The sequence below is a fragment of the Miniopterus schreibersii genome (genome assembly GCF_964146895.1).
Source record: "Miniopterus schreibersii genome assembly, chromosome: 6".
NCBI classification, from domain to species: Eukaryota; Metazoa; Chordata; class Mammalia; order Chiroptera; family Miniopteridae; genus Miniopterus; species Miniopterus schreibersii.
The window spans coordinates 73,252,095-73,265,928 of NC_138107.1; the positions used below are offsets into that span (position 1 = coordinate 73,252,095).

The 13,834-nt window shown below is 40.0% G+C and overlaps 1 protein-coding gene across 9 annotated transcripts in view; it reads right to left on the reverse strand.

Moving 5' to 3' along the window:
• The window catches only part of MAP7 (microtubule associated protein 7), a gene marked incomplete at both ends in the record, with an annotated part of 135,445 nt that overhangs the window by 47,038 nt on the left and 74,573 nt on the right, over nucleotides 1-13,834 (reverse strand). For all 9 annotated transcript variants that reach the window (XM_081140314.1, XM_081140313.1, XM_081140317.1 and 6 more), the window contains one exon: nucleotides 2,111-2,212. In XM_081140314.1, the coding sequence (XP_080996440.1) occupies nucleotides 2,111-2,212 (102 nt within the window). The remainder of the gene's footprint in view (nucleotides 1-2,110; nucleotides 2,213-13,834) is intronic.

A 13,834-nucleotide genomic window follows, 5' to 3' on the forward strand; every position in this document is an offset into this window, starting at 1 on the left:
GAGAAATCATTTGGTCAGGATGCCCATGTCTGGTTAGGGCAATACTCAAAATACCCCCAAATTTAGTAAGTATTTTTTCTTTTCTTTTCAAGTTCTAGAGAATGAAAATTAACAACCTACTCTAGACAGACATTCTCATGACTCATATCTGATAAAATCAAAAGGTTTTACTCAAGCCTAGTCCTCCGACATGGAACCTCTAATATTATCTTTTGGAGATACGCAGGAAAATGACATGATGGTTTTTAAAATAATAGCCTTTTATGTACCTTTGCTTATCTCTATATACAAGAAAGCAGACACAAGAATGCTCAAAATACACAATTAATCTGAAATGAAATGTCTCCTCATTTAACCTGACTTTAGTAACTTAAATCAAAAGGCTCTATAAATAGATGGACAATTGGGGTGGAGAGTTTTTGACTTTTGTGCTCTCTATGCAAATGTCTTATCACACTGGAAATTCTGTGTTAGAAGCATCTATTCATATATTAGTTTACTCCACCATAATGTCAACTAGAGGGTAGGGATTATGTCTTTTAATAATATACCTGTAGTACCTACACAGTGCTAATAGCAGATGAATAAATGAGTCCTCAGGACATAGAAGTATAAATTGCACAGTCAAGAATGGTAGAAATTTTGATCGAAAATTTCAGAATGGTAGGAAAATTGATTAGAATTAATTGAATGGTAGAAAAAAATCATTTGAAGTGATTGTTGATAGGGAAGACAAGGGAAAAACAGTGTAAACCATTTAGCTATGTTCAGTTCTCATGGTAAAACAAATGGGGTTTTCATGCTAAAGAACGTCTGCTTCCACAAGGATGCTCGCTTGAGTGTAAGGAACAAAAGCCCTCCATACTAAGCTCTGGGAGGATGGCCGTCCCATTGTTTTGCTCATACACCCCTCTCATCGTCCCAGGCATAGAACAACTACTCAATAAATATAACCAGGTGGTGGGTAGATAGATGGATGGATGATCAATAAATATAACTAGGTGGTGGGTGGATAGATGGATGGATGATCAATAAATATAACTAGGTGGTGGGTGGATAGATGGATGGATGATCAATAAATATAACCAGGTGGTGGGTGGATAGATGGATGGATGAACAAATGAATGAAAAGGCAAAATGACTAAATGGGGAAATCTCAGCCTGCGAACTGAAACTCCACTGAAGGCTGCTCATGCAATATTTGCAACAGTACTACTTACTCTCTTCTAAGTGACCAGTCTGATTTAGGTCTTACTTAAAGCGTCTTATGTAAGACCTTTTCCATATGGGAAAAAGCTCCACAAACGTAGGTATAAGGAGGAATGTTTCCTATGAGGCTAGATGCAATTATTTCTATTTATTATTATTATTTTAATTTATTTATCTTTATTGTTGAGGATACTATCTCACTGATTCCTTGTTCTTGACTTTGGCCTTGGATGCAGCCTGCAGTGGACTTCCAAGACCCTCATGGAGGGTTCAATTTGCCTTTACCTTCCATCTCTCATCATCACACTGTACATTAGCCTCTTCCAAGGGCCACACAATGGTTGTTGGATACCTGGAAGCAACTGCATTGTCTATCCAACTTTTGTATTATGTTTACAGACTGTTTGCTTTGTATCGCTGAATGGGACAGACCATGAATCATAGGCTATTAAATTAAATTAGTGTGTAGCTGTACAATCATTGCAGGGAATGGTGAACAAAAACATAATTCTACACCAGCTTTGTTATGTGTACAGGTTTTCTTAAATGGTCCTTAAAAGAGTCACAAAAGTGACAGGCAATAATGTTGGGCATACCAGTACAAAAAATTATGTCATATCTATCATTTCAAATAGGATAGTAAAATTATTACCTCTAATACACTGCTTGACAGTAAACAATGCATACACACACACCATCTCATTGATTGTCAAAATGATCCTGAGAGGTACACAGGGAAAGTCTTTGAACGTCCATTTTAAAAAGAGAAAATCAAGGCTTTGAGAGGTTCTCTAACAAATTTGTACAAGTCAGTATGGAACCATGCTCTCCTAAATCCTAGCATGCCTTCAAGGCTTTTGGGATAGTCTCCCTTTTCCACAGCGAGTGCAATGCATCATACCTGGCTTATTTCCTGAGTGGTTGCTATTTTGTCCTGAAATAGCAGAGGCGGGCCGGTTGGAGGCAGCAGTTTTCTTCTCGTGCACTTTGTAGGTGTCAGGTGCTACACAGGTGAGACAAGAGAAAAGACAAAAGACATATTTAGTTGCTTAAAATTTATTCAGAAACTTTCACCTATTCAATATTTACTGTTAACCTTTGTATCAGGTACTAAGCTAGATTTAGGAAAGGAAAAAAAACCACGCAGTTATAAACCCTGCCCTCAAGGTACATACTGTTCATTGGGAAGGACACATCCAAAAAGCAAGTCTCAGCGTAGGGCCCAATGCTGTAGTAGTGGCGTGTTCACAGGTCCCTGAAGCTATTTACCCTGCTGTCCCAGTTTACACATAAAACAATCGTGTGGAAACATGATTGGAATCTAAAACCTCTGATCTTAGCTCTTACAAAGTTCATGTGTTAGGTAGCAAAAAATTCCAAGAACATAACCAAGTAGGCCACCAAAAGGGAACCGGGAGATATCATTTACTAGGATCTTAAAAAAGCTTCTGACAAAAGTTCAATGACAGAGATTATTAAAGAAACTAAGGGAAGTGTATTCTAGGAAAGGAATGAAGGCAGTAATACCAGGCAGTTCTCTGGTCACATAAAGTATAGGGTTCTCCAGGACCGGACAATTTTTCTTTATGTGCATTACTTTAACATATTTTCGAAGGGTATTTAAAGGATGTTTGCTACACTAATAGAAATCACGACAAAAACCAAGCCCTTGAATTTCCCTTCATCCTACCCGCTGCCATAAAACCAACTCTGTCCAGTCTTTCCCGTCCATTAAGGCAATTCTGTTCTTCTCGGTGATCAGGCTCAAAGCCCTGATGTCATCCTTGACCTCTTTCCATGAGCAAGTTCTTTCAGCTCTACCTTAAAAACATCTTAGCACCTGTACCTCTACCTTTCTGATCATCTCTCCCCTCTGTGACTGCAGTATCCTCTTAACTAGTCTACCTGATCCTACCACTGATCTCCCTATTTTCATCTCAGCAGCCAGAGTGATCCCGTTAAAACATAAGTCACGTCATTCCTCTGCTCAAACCCTCCAGCAGCTCCCATCCCATCAGAGTAAAACACAACAAGGTCTCTACCACGGCCTGGTTCAGCCTTCCCCTTGTACCACTTTCCCTCTCATCTTTCCTACTCATACTGACTGACTGGCTTAGTCCATCTCAGAGCCTTTGCAAGCATCTGAAATGTTCTCCCAGTTATCAACATGGGTCTTTCCTTCCCTTTGGGTCTCTGCTCACAGGTGACATTAGAGTCCCCTCGACCTGTTTAAAATGGCACCCCCATTACTCATCACTCCCACTTCTCCTTGCCTTGCTGTTTATAGCTCCTTAACTCCTGACGACTTCCTCCTGAGGGAACTGGGTATTGCCTAGAAAACAGGAATCATTTGCTCAAGGTTTCTGAACCCAAAAGGGTGTGATAATAATTGTGCTTCAAGAAGACTAAATTTTAAAATGTTACCCAAGGTGTAAAAAAAAATTACTAAATTTACTACGTTTATCCTTGACCTCTGAATGGGGGGAATATACTGAATTTTTACGGCTTTCTCTCAATTACAATATACTATTAGCCAGGTTGGAAAATCAAACTAATAGTAAAAAGTATCTTACGCAACTTTGGATATTGCTCAGTTTCAAACAATTGATTTGTTTTAAATACTCAAACAGTGATTGGTTGAAGTTTTATCTACTTGAGCTTTCTCTGCCTTATTTGCAGAGAAAGGTCTGTAAAGATACAGTAAGAGAGTGGGCAGACTGCTAACAAATTAAACAGCAAAATGTCTCAAATCAGTGGTTTCTGATAGGATTTTGCCACTTGAGGGAATTTTGCCAGGCGATTCGCCAGTGGAAAAGGCTGTCCTCTGTGTGTGCATACTCAACGCTGGGGGACTGCGACACCTCGAGATGAGTATGCGTGGAGGCAGCCTTGGCCCCGGCACGGACCTCGAACGGAAATCAGAAAGTGCGGTGGGCTCTGTGATGCTGTCACATGTGACCTCATCCCACTTGCCAAAAACAAGTTGCCAGTTATCACCACGCAGCAGGTGAAGCCCATCCCAGTTAGTCTTGGCTCTGGTCTCACAACTTTACAGGCAGCTCCTAAGGATCAAAAACTGACTGTACTTGGAAACTTTGCCCTTATTCTGCAAAAGTTAATCTTCTTAAAACTGCTCATAAAGAAGTTAATAATTAAGAAAGATAAACAGAAAGGAGTGCCACGCAATTCGGAGGGCTTTGATGGTAACATTCTTTTTACTGTGCAGCCACCTCCAGCACACAGCATGCAAAGCCTTAAACAGTAAGCGGTTTAGGGATCTTCTACTTATTAGTTTTAGTTAATGGAAAGATAATTGGGACTATTTGTTTAGGCAATATTTCAAATGTATTCACTTCTTTCTTGCCCTGGCGTACTTGACATAATTTACTCTTTCTCTGGTGACTGAGTATCTGCAGTGCCCCCAGGTCCTGACGACAAACATGACCTGAACTGAACATTATGTAACAGTGGAATGCAAAGGAGATTAAAAAGGCCACAACACAGGTTCAGTACAAGTGACTTCTAAATAATCCCTGATAAAAGTTGTTGGGTATTTTTTTGTTGAAATTTGCTTTATTGTCTTGAACCTCAAATGTTAAAAATAAATTGCAGTTAAACTAGAGGTCTGGCTACTTGAATTTCAATTTATTTATATCTGACTTTTACTGGATCCACTCTAACTGAACATCTATCTGCTCATTTATTATCATCTGGATCTCAGGAATTCATTTCTATCCCAGAACACCTTCGGAGTCCTACTCAAGACAAATTTGACATCTATCTTAAAATGTTTTACGTTCATGTAAAACTGATGGGTTAAATTTAGTAAAATAAAGGTGATTAAAAAACCGTCAGGCTATTTAGTCCGAGATTACATACTGCTAATTTCTAACCATTCGGCTGGATATTTGTCGAGTTTTCAAACTATCTTACCACTTTTGATGAGTTTTTCTTTCTCTTCTACTGTAAGAGTCCTTATTTCTCTAAAAGCCTCTCTGGCTAACCCCCTCATCTTGGTCAGAGGGAAGATACCAACTCAACCAGACCTGCATTGAAGTGTGAGCCCTGTTACTTACTAACTGAATGACCTTCAGAAAGTTTCTTGACTTCTCTCAGCAGGTAATAAAGGGGTGAGCCTGCCTACCTCACAGGGCGATTGGCTATGTTAGGAGTCTACCATAGGGCTTGGCACGCAGCAGGTGTTTAACAGCCGTCAGCCCCTTTCACCTTCTATGCTCTTCCAGGGAGGGTCCTGCCTCCCACACCCACAGCTCCTGTGCGTGTAGCTGTGTTTGGAGGTTGGTAGGGGTGCATGTGCCTTCAAGTCAGCCAACCTGGCTCTGCCGTTTACAAACTGTGAATCCTCAGTGTATCACTTACCCTCTCAGTCCTAATCCCCATCTGTAAATAGGGAAAACACTTACTTTCAGAGTTGTGAAAATTAAAGGAGACTGCCACACCCACTGCAGGCTCAATAAATGGTAGGATGTGTTTTTGGCTCTCTCCCTATTTATTCCCTACGCAACAATGGGAAAATGGGTTCCTGTTTCCTCAGGGCTTTGCTCCCCAGTACAAACAGGGAGAGCAAACCTACGTCAACTTGGTGACAGTGGTCCTGGGGAGCAAGGTGACCAATGTGGCAGGAAGGTCTGGCTCAGCTGCTGGACTCAGAGGTTTTCAGCTCAGCCATAGTCATGCCTCCTGGGAACCCTCAGGTAGGCTGGACTTATTGGGAGGGTTTTCAGGGTACAGCCTGGTTTGGGAAGAGATATTCATCAGTCTTTCTGAGGCTTAGCAAGATGCCAGTTTTCTGAGGTTTAACGCCCTTCAAGTTATCATCACATTAAGTAAATATAAGCCTTTAAAAAAATCCTCAATCATAACAATGAGAAAATAAAACCTTGTGAGAGTTTCTTTCTTTCTCTCTTTCTGTCTTTCTTCCCTCCCTCCCTCCCTCCCTCCCTCCCTCCCTCCCTCCCTTCCTTTTTTTACAAAGTGCAGGGACTTTCATGGCTTGAGAACATGGGAACAGGAATTTACTCATTGTATAATCTCCAACATTTAAATATCTGGGAATCCTAGGTAACTAGCAGATAGGATCACATATACCATTTTCAAATTTGCCATTAAAAAATAAATGACTCAAAAAAATAAGGTGACTTTCCAGTATTTGAATCTCTTTCCTTCATTTTCTAAAAACAGAGAACTGAGCCACATACTATGATGCTCAATAAGTCTTCGCCTGCTGTATAAAATCTTTATTGATCTTCCTGTTAGCTTGAAAGCTTTATTCCATTAGTGTCACATGTGCGTGCTAGAGTAACGACAAGAGGAAGGATACAGAGAAGCACCCTTGTGGTCTGGGACTCTCTCTCTCTAAATCACTCTGAAACAAAACACAGAGGCAGCAGACACACAGGTCTTTCATCCAGTAAAAATTCTGCAGCTCCGGCAAGTGCCACAAATGTGCCTCTATGATCCACATCCTCTACAATTCACAGCATTCCTGCGATGTCTTCCTATAAAAGTCATGGGGTTCTCACTGCTTAGTTTCTATTTCTGGCTGTACGGTCTGAAGAGGCTTCTATCAATTGATCAAAATAACTAGTCCAACACATGCTTATTTTAGTGAAAATGCTTATTACTCTAATAAGACATTTGTGACTACAACCTCAGAGGCCATCCTAAGTTTATATCTCACTGATGTGTGGTCTTGACATTCACAAGGTTAATAGTGTATCTCTGTCACTCTTTTTAACAAAATGTGGAATGCGGGCTGGGAAACAGCGAAGCTTCAGCCCCCAGCTCGTATTACGGGTCCTTCTCTGCTGTATTGTTTGATTGGACTCTGCTGACATACTGCCCCCAGGCTACACACACAGCTCTGGGAAAGTAAATGAGAAGACAGAACTAGACTTTGAACCACATGCAATTGCCATTTTTGGTAGTGGAAAAAATGGTTGAATATTGCAACTTTATATGTTTCAATCCCATAGTTTCGATTTATCTGTGCAGAAAAGAGTTATCATAGTAGGACTTGAGGGTGCTATCCTTAGAAATGCTTGATATTGCTACAATAAACCTTAGCCACAAGCATGACCATCTGCTGAGTTCTGAGTCTTCTTAGTGAATCACAGAATCTGGGGTGGTCTTGGGAGATCGCTAACACCCTAACAAATAGCTTATTCGAAAATTTAGCTACAGAACACTGTTCTGGCAATTGAAGAATGGTACCAGTTTAAAATCATAACATTAGAAAAACTGGAGTAACTTTCAGGTAATTCAGGGTGTTTCATCTAAAAGTTTCTATTTTATAATCCTTTTGCTAGCTTACTTGACATTTAAATTTTATTCTGATACAGCTGCCAGGAGTATTGTAACATGAATCATAGATAGTGAATATTTTTTCCAAAGTTATTTATGAAATTTGCATTAGAACAAGGAAGATATAACTCAATCTTGTAACTCCTAATGACTTTTCTGATTACTCCATGTGATGGAGAGCTTCCCCTTAAATTCTTCATTGTTATATGTGAAGTTGTGTAGTAATGAGCAAACCTCAGGAGAGTTAGCATCAGACAAACTTGGGTTTAATTTCCTGCTTTACCTCAGTTTTCCCCCCACTCTCATTTATTCAGACAGTACCCTATTTGGTGGGACACCTTGAGCTCAGTACTGAGAAAATAATATTAAGTGAATAATTCTACCACTCCTTTCCTAATTCTAGGTTACTTTTTCAAGCTGTGCTTTGGAGCTTCTGAATCCCCCAGCAATTTCTCTTCTCTTCAGTAAAGTTATCTCCTCTTATGGCCTGAAGCACGATCTCTGTCAGCCACTTTAAAGTCTGCATTTAGAAACATGCTCTCTCAATATAGTCTTCTGCTCGTATGGAATATATCCTGATATATTTCTGCTATTACTTGAAACTATGTCAAAAGCTGAACTAACTGTCCTCACAAAATCAGCCAATCCCTGTTGTCAGTCTCTGTTACTGTCAATGGAACCACTATTTCCCAGGCTCAGAAATGTTAAGTGATTTTTTTCCCCATTAAGAATTTACAGACACTCCCACAGGCCAGACACTTTGCTATGCACTAGGAATACAAAGATCATAGGACGTGGCATCTACTTGCATAATGCATATCATTCTTTGGAGGAAACAATATGCAAATACATGAAACTGCAACAACAGACCAATTCCGTTTTAAAAAAAATCAATATACCACAGAGGATTAACCAAATAAATGATATAGATAGTGTTATAGGGACTCAGAGATGGGAGAAGGTGCTAGAGGAGGTTGTAGTAATGGAAAACTTCATTGGATAAAGATGTTGAAGAATGGAGAGAATCTGTACTACCTAAGTAAAGAGTAAAGCGGAAAATATTCGTGGCTGGGGTATGGCATAAGCAAAACTATGAAGGCAAAAAAAAAAGAAAAAAAAAAGGTAACTGGGATCATGCAGTAAGAACAGTGGGTTAGGAAGTCAGGCAGTTGCAGTTGGAAATAAGACAAGGCTGAGGTCAGTGCCTCCTTGAATTCCAAGAGTTGGAACTTTATCATCAAGGTGATGAAAGTCACTAAAGCATGTCATACGGAACTTCTAGCTGTGAACTGCTTTCGCTTCAGTGGATTCTGGGTAAATGAAGAGTGAAGCCTAACAAGCCACTAGAAATGTATAAAAAAAAAGGTTATCATCTGAAACAACAGAAGGAGATCAGACTAAAACCAGACATCTTAAGAACCCTGCTTTCTGTATAACTAAGTAATTATTCAGATTTCTCCACTTACCCTTAACATATAGCAAGGGATTACTATTTGACCATTAAAAGAAAATGCCTGTAGCTGAAGCAGCAAGGAGCAGGGGAGGAGTACGGTCAGTGTAGCCATCCTAGAGGGGCCAAGGGCAGCTAGGTAGCACCACACAGGGACCCTCCGTAGGCCCTCAGGCCTCCTCTGCTTCCAATCCTACAGGAAATGGGAGCCCAGCCATGAACTCCAGGAGCAAGAGCAGTGGGGGAGTGAGGAAATATGGAATGGAGGAAATGTGCCTGGCTGGGAAACAGGTGGGGTGTTTTTGAAGGTCATTTTGCAGGCAGGTCAAGGAAATAAGAGGTGGGCAGAGGCTGATTGGTGTCTTTAATTTTTTGGAGACTGCCACAGAATGGGGAAAAAGCCACTTCACCATGCAAACTTACAGGTATTGTGTCATGGCAATGCATGGGGCTACAGGTGCCGAAAAGTAGTGCGAGTCGGACTTGACCTTCTACACCAGAATAAACCCGCTCTGAGGTATGGTGTAAAATCTAGCCACATTTAGTCTGACACAGCAACAAGAACGATGAGCCATTTATTCAACACTCTATGGCTCATTTTGTGTTGCAAAACCAAATGCAATTAAATAAGAACATTAAATAATAACATATATCTAAGTCATATATCACATGTTCCTTATTCATTCTCCTGACAAACAATTCAATGAAGGTTTACTTTTTCTTTGCGCTTTATGCTTTCCTTATAGAACAAAAAATTATGACTTCATGGCTGCAGTAGATTGCATTAGAGGCTTCTAAGACCATGTGGAGGTTTTAAAATTTAGGGGGAGCTCATTCAGCAACAAGGAACAGTGACTGAAAGTCACTTTCTGATTACTTCATTTCTTCATAATGAAAAATGAAAAAATTTCTGACAGTGATGGAAAATGATATTCACCCAAAAGACAAAGAAATTTGTTCAATACTGAGATAATATAAACTGAACACAAAGATACTGATTTTATGAATACACCAACATTGTGTACAGTTATGTGATAAAGGGAACAGAAGCCACCAGAAACACCACTGTTCATCTTCAAAACTTCACCCTAAGGCATAAAGAATGGAACAGACACACGTAGGTGTTTATTAATAATTTATAATCCATCAACTTCCAAAAAGAAGTTGAGGCAGTTGCACTAAATTCTCAAAGTCTATGTATGACTTTGAAATGAAAAAAATATTGACATAACCATTACTTTTCTAAAAAAAAAAAAAAAAAATCCAATTTTTATTTGCTAAATTACACATGATAGGAAAGGTATAAATATTACTTAAATAACAGCAAAAGATAATTCTATCAAAACAAGTGTAAAAATCAATGAAGGAAACATCATTTAAAATACAGTGAGGAGGTGTTCTCATGCATTACGACTCTACATCAATCACACCCCCCAACAGGGAAAGGATCAATACATACCCTAACGGGAAGAGACATACATTGCATTCCCATCAAGAAGTATCTCTATTACCTCAGCAGGAGGAAAGTTTTCTCCGTGTCCAGCAACAAGCCCAACCAATGGGAACCTCATAACTCAGTCAATGAGAAGCCATAACCACCACGAACTCTCACTTTCCTCCAATAAACTTTCATTCAAATCATCCCTCCAGACTTCCTCCTATTTCTCTATAAAGTAACTTTCCTTCCCTTTGTTTGTTGGACTTGCCTATAGTTTCTCTGCTATTCCCAAATAAACACATTTTGCTGGTAAAAGAATTGGCTGTTTTATTTTTAAGGTTGACACAGTTACTAGAATATTTTTAAGGGGCAAGGAGTGGTCTACTTATTTGCCTCCAAAGAGCTGCAGTTTAATCACAGCCATCACGTTTTAAGCTTAAAGAACCATAGATGGTCTCCAAGTAAATGGAGCTAAATGCTTGGCCACTTGGCCAGGTACAGATCTATGACAATGTACCACTTGACCAGAGCAACTTGAGGGCAGGAATCATGCCTTTCATTACTCCTCTCTGTCTTTAGTGTTTAGCCCACTATCTGGCACATAGTAAACCTGAATAAATGCTTGAAGAAGGAAATGAGAGAGGGAGAGAGGAAGAATGGTGTGCACCTGAGCAAACTGTGGCAAAAGCCAGGAAAGAAAAAGTATGCATGACGATATGATAAACAAAAAGTATAAATTTGCTCATTTCTTGATGGATGCTAAGATTGTAGAGAAAAGGTAACCAAAATAATTTTCAGATTATAGTTATATTTACTCCATGTCAGAATAGAAAGAAAGTGATTAATGTAATTCTAAGATGGTTTTGACATTATATCAGGCAAGACTTAAAATCAAATGACTCTTTTTGCAGCCACATAATAGGAAGGTCGCCCAGTGTGACTTACAGTACTGCAGGAATTCGAGTGATAAACTCCAAATACAACAGTGTTTGACTTATAGGGAAAAGCATGAGGACATTACAGCCTCTGCTGTAAACATTAGAAAGGCTACAAAACAGGCGTGTCAGCTTTGAGAGATGTGTACACCCCAACCTTTTCCCAAAGCAATTTAATAGATTTGTTTTGATAATCTGTTTGTTCAAAAGACAAAGAAACAGCCATCTTTACTGCAATAAAGAAAAGCATATTTCAGAAAAACACATGTTCCATATATTTTGAGGGAACTATTGGGAATCACTTCTTAAGCTGATATGTTGAGCTGACAGGAATAAACATTACACACTTTAAATTCAACCACAACGGCTTTTATCTAAAAGCAAACAAAAATTAAATACAACCAACAAAAAAACCCTTCCTTCAGCCAGATGGCAACACTATAAATAGAATAGAAAATGCTGTATTTTCCACCCGCATTAATGTAAACCAGATTAAAAGGCAAGCCCCAGATTAAAAGGGTCCCCGTGGGTGATGCACCCTCCTGGTGATTCCCGGGCAGTCTCGATGCCAGCTGCTCCACAAATTATCTCTGCGCCAGAAGGTGAACGGGTTTATGACTAAGCAAAGCACAGGGCAAAGTACGCAAAAGAGGGAAAAACCTAACTAACCATACTAGAAGTTTTCCAGTTACACTGAAAAATGGTAAATTACAGAGATGTAGTTAATGTCTAAATTTCAACAGCTGGATAGGGAGTTTATCAAATGAGACCCAATTCAATTAAATTCAATGTATAATTAAAAGCAACTATTTAAATAACTTGGAGAAGAAAAATAATTAGAATTCAACTTTATTATATTCAGCCTAATGAAGTAACCAACTAAAAGAAGTTGTTTTTACTTTTAACAGGATAATATTTTACTTTAAAGAAAACTAAAATGGTAATGCCAGTGTTTTACAAAATGACTACTATAGGCCACAAAATAGAAAAGTTTTCGTACTTAAATGCAAAATAAAATTATCAAGGTAGGAAATGCACAGTTTTTAGAAAGAATCCCAAATAAGCAGTGGAGTCAGTTTTAAATATCAGTTTTGCAAAGAAATGTGACTAACTTTAATCCTGTAATAGTTGACTGAATGGTTTAATCTATGAAATAAATGCACATAAGCACAGCTGCAGAATAGCAATAATCAATCATTCCTCTGCAGAAAATATAGTAGAAGTACCTAACTTTAAATTTTCTGAAAACAGTGTGGGTTTCTGAAAAGAATGTGCAGGGTTCCCAGGGCAAACCTGGTCACCTAGGATAGCTCTTGACAAGTCCCAGGCCACAATTCTTCTTTCTAAGCAGCTAGTACCCTAAAGCCCTGTATATGACTGCTTATTAACTGCAAAGGACTCATGGGTTAGCTACAAAAGGACTAAACTAACCTGTCTCTCAGCTAGTCTATAAATGTGTCATCAGAGCATATATTAATGCGCATGCCTGTAAAAAGATAAAAATTTTCAATTTTGCTTAATTTTATGTAAAAAAATAACATTCATTAGATTTTTTATACTAGAGATTATGAAGATAAAAATTTGAAAGATCCAGAATCCCATCACCCAGATAACCTATTTATTCTTTTTATCTTAAAGAAGAAATGTCTATCATCTGGTTAGGAAATTCAAATAGTACATAAAGTTGTAAGATAGAAAGTCCCCTCCCTCCCTCCTTCTTTCTGGAAAAGAAGTTTCTACGTACATATACATTTGCCTTCTGTTTATTCAAAATATCATGCCACTTATCTTCTGTCCCTTTTCCTTCTCACTTGGTGATCCGACTTGGCCTGCTTTTCAAGTTCCTTCTTTAATTACACTGCATTTCAGCATTTCCAATGCATGTCCGCAGTAATCGGAGAGCCCCTATCTCGCCTTCTCTGCGACTTTAAGTTCCTGAGTCTTCGTGGACGTGTGAGAAGGGACCTCGGCCGACCGAGCGATTGCCCTCCCCGCACCGAGCCCGCACCGAGCCCCCGGCCCGCAGGCGGTGCATCGGCTCCGCAGTGGAGGCCCCCCTGCCTCCGCCAGTCTGCAGTCCACGGGCAAGGCGGCCCCTTCCGAGGAAGATGACACGCCGAGGCCTTACCGCCCTGCGGGACTGTCCCGGGAACTGAGGCAGGCGCGGGTCCTCCAGGAGCCGCAGCGGCAGAACTGAATCAGAAGCTTAGGAACTAGGTGTGTCCCCCGTGGATACGTTGCCACTTCTTCCTTTCTCCATCCCGCAAGCCAACCCTGTACGCATCGGGTCAAGCTGTGGCTTCTGCCGACTGATGGGGACGCTGTGGGCCGGGCTGGGGATGCATCGCCGCCCTGGCACCTCTCGGCTTAGGAAATGGAGCAGTGGAGCGAAAGGGTAGCTCGCTTCCCAGCCACCCCTGTGACCCTCCAAAGCCATAATCACAGGCTGTTAAGCCAGGGAGGGAGGAGAGGGGCAGA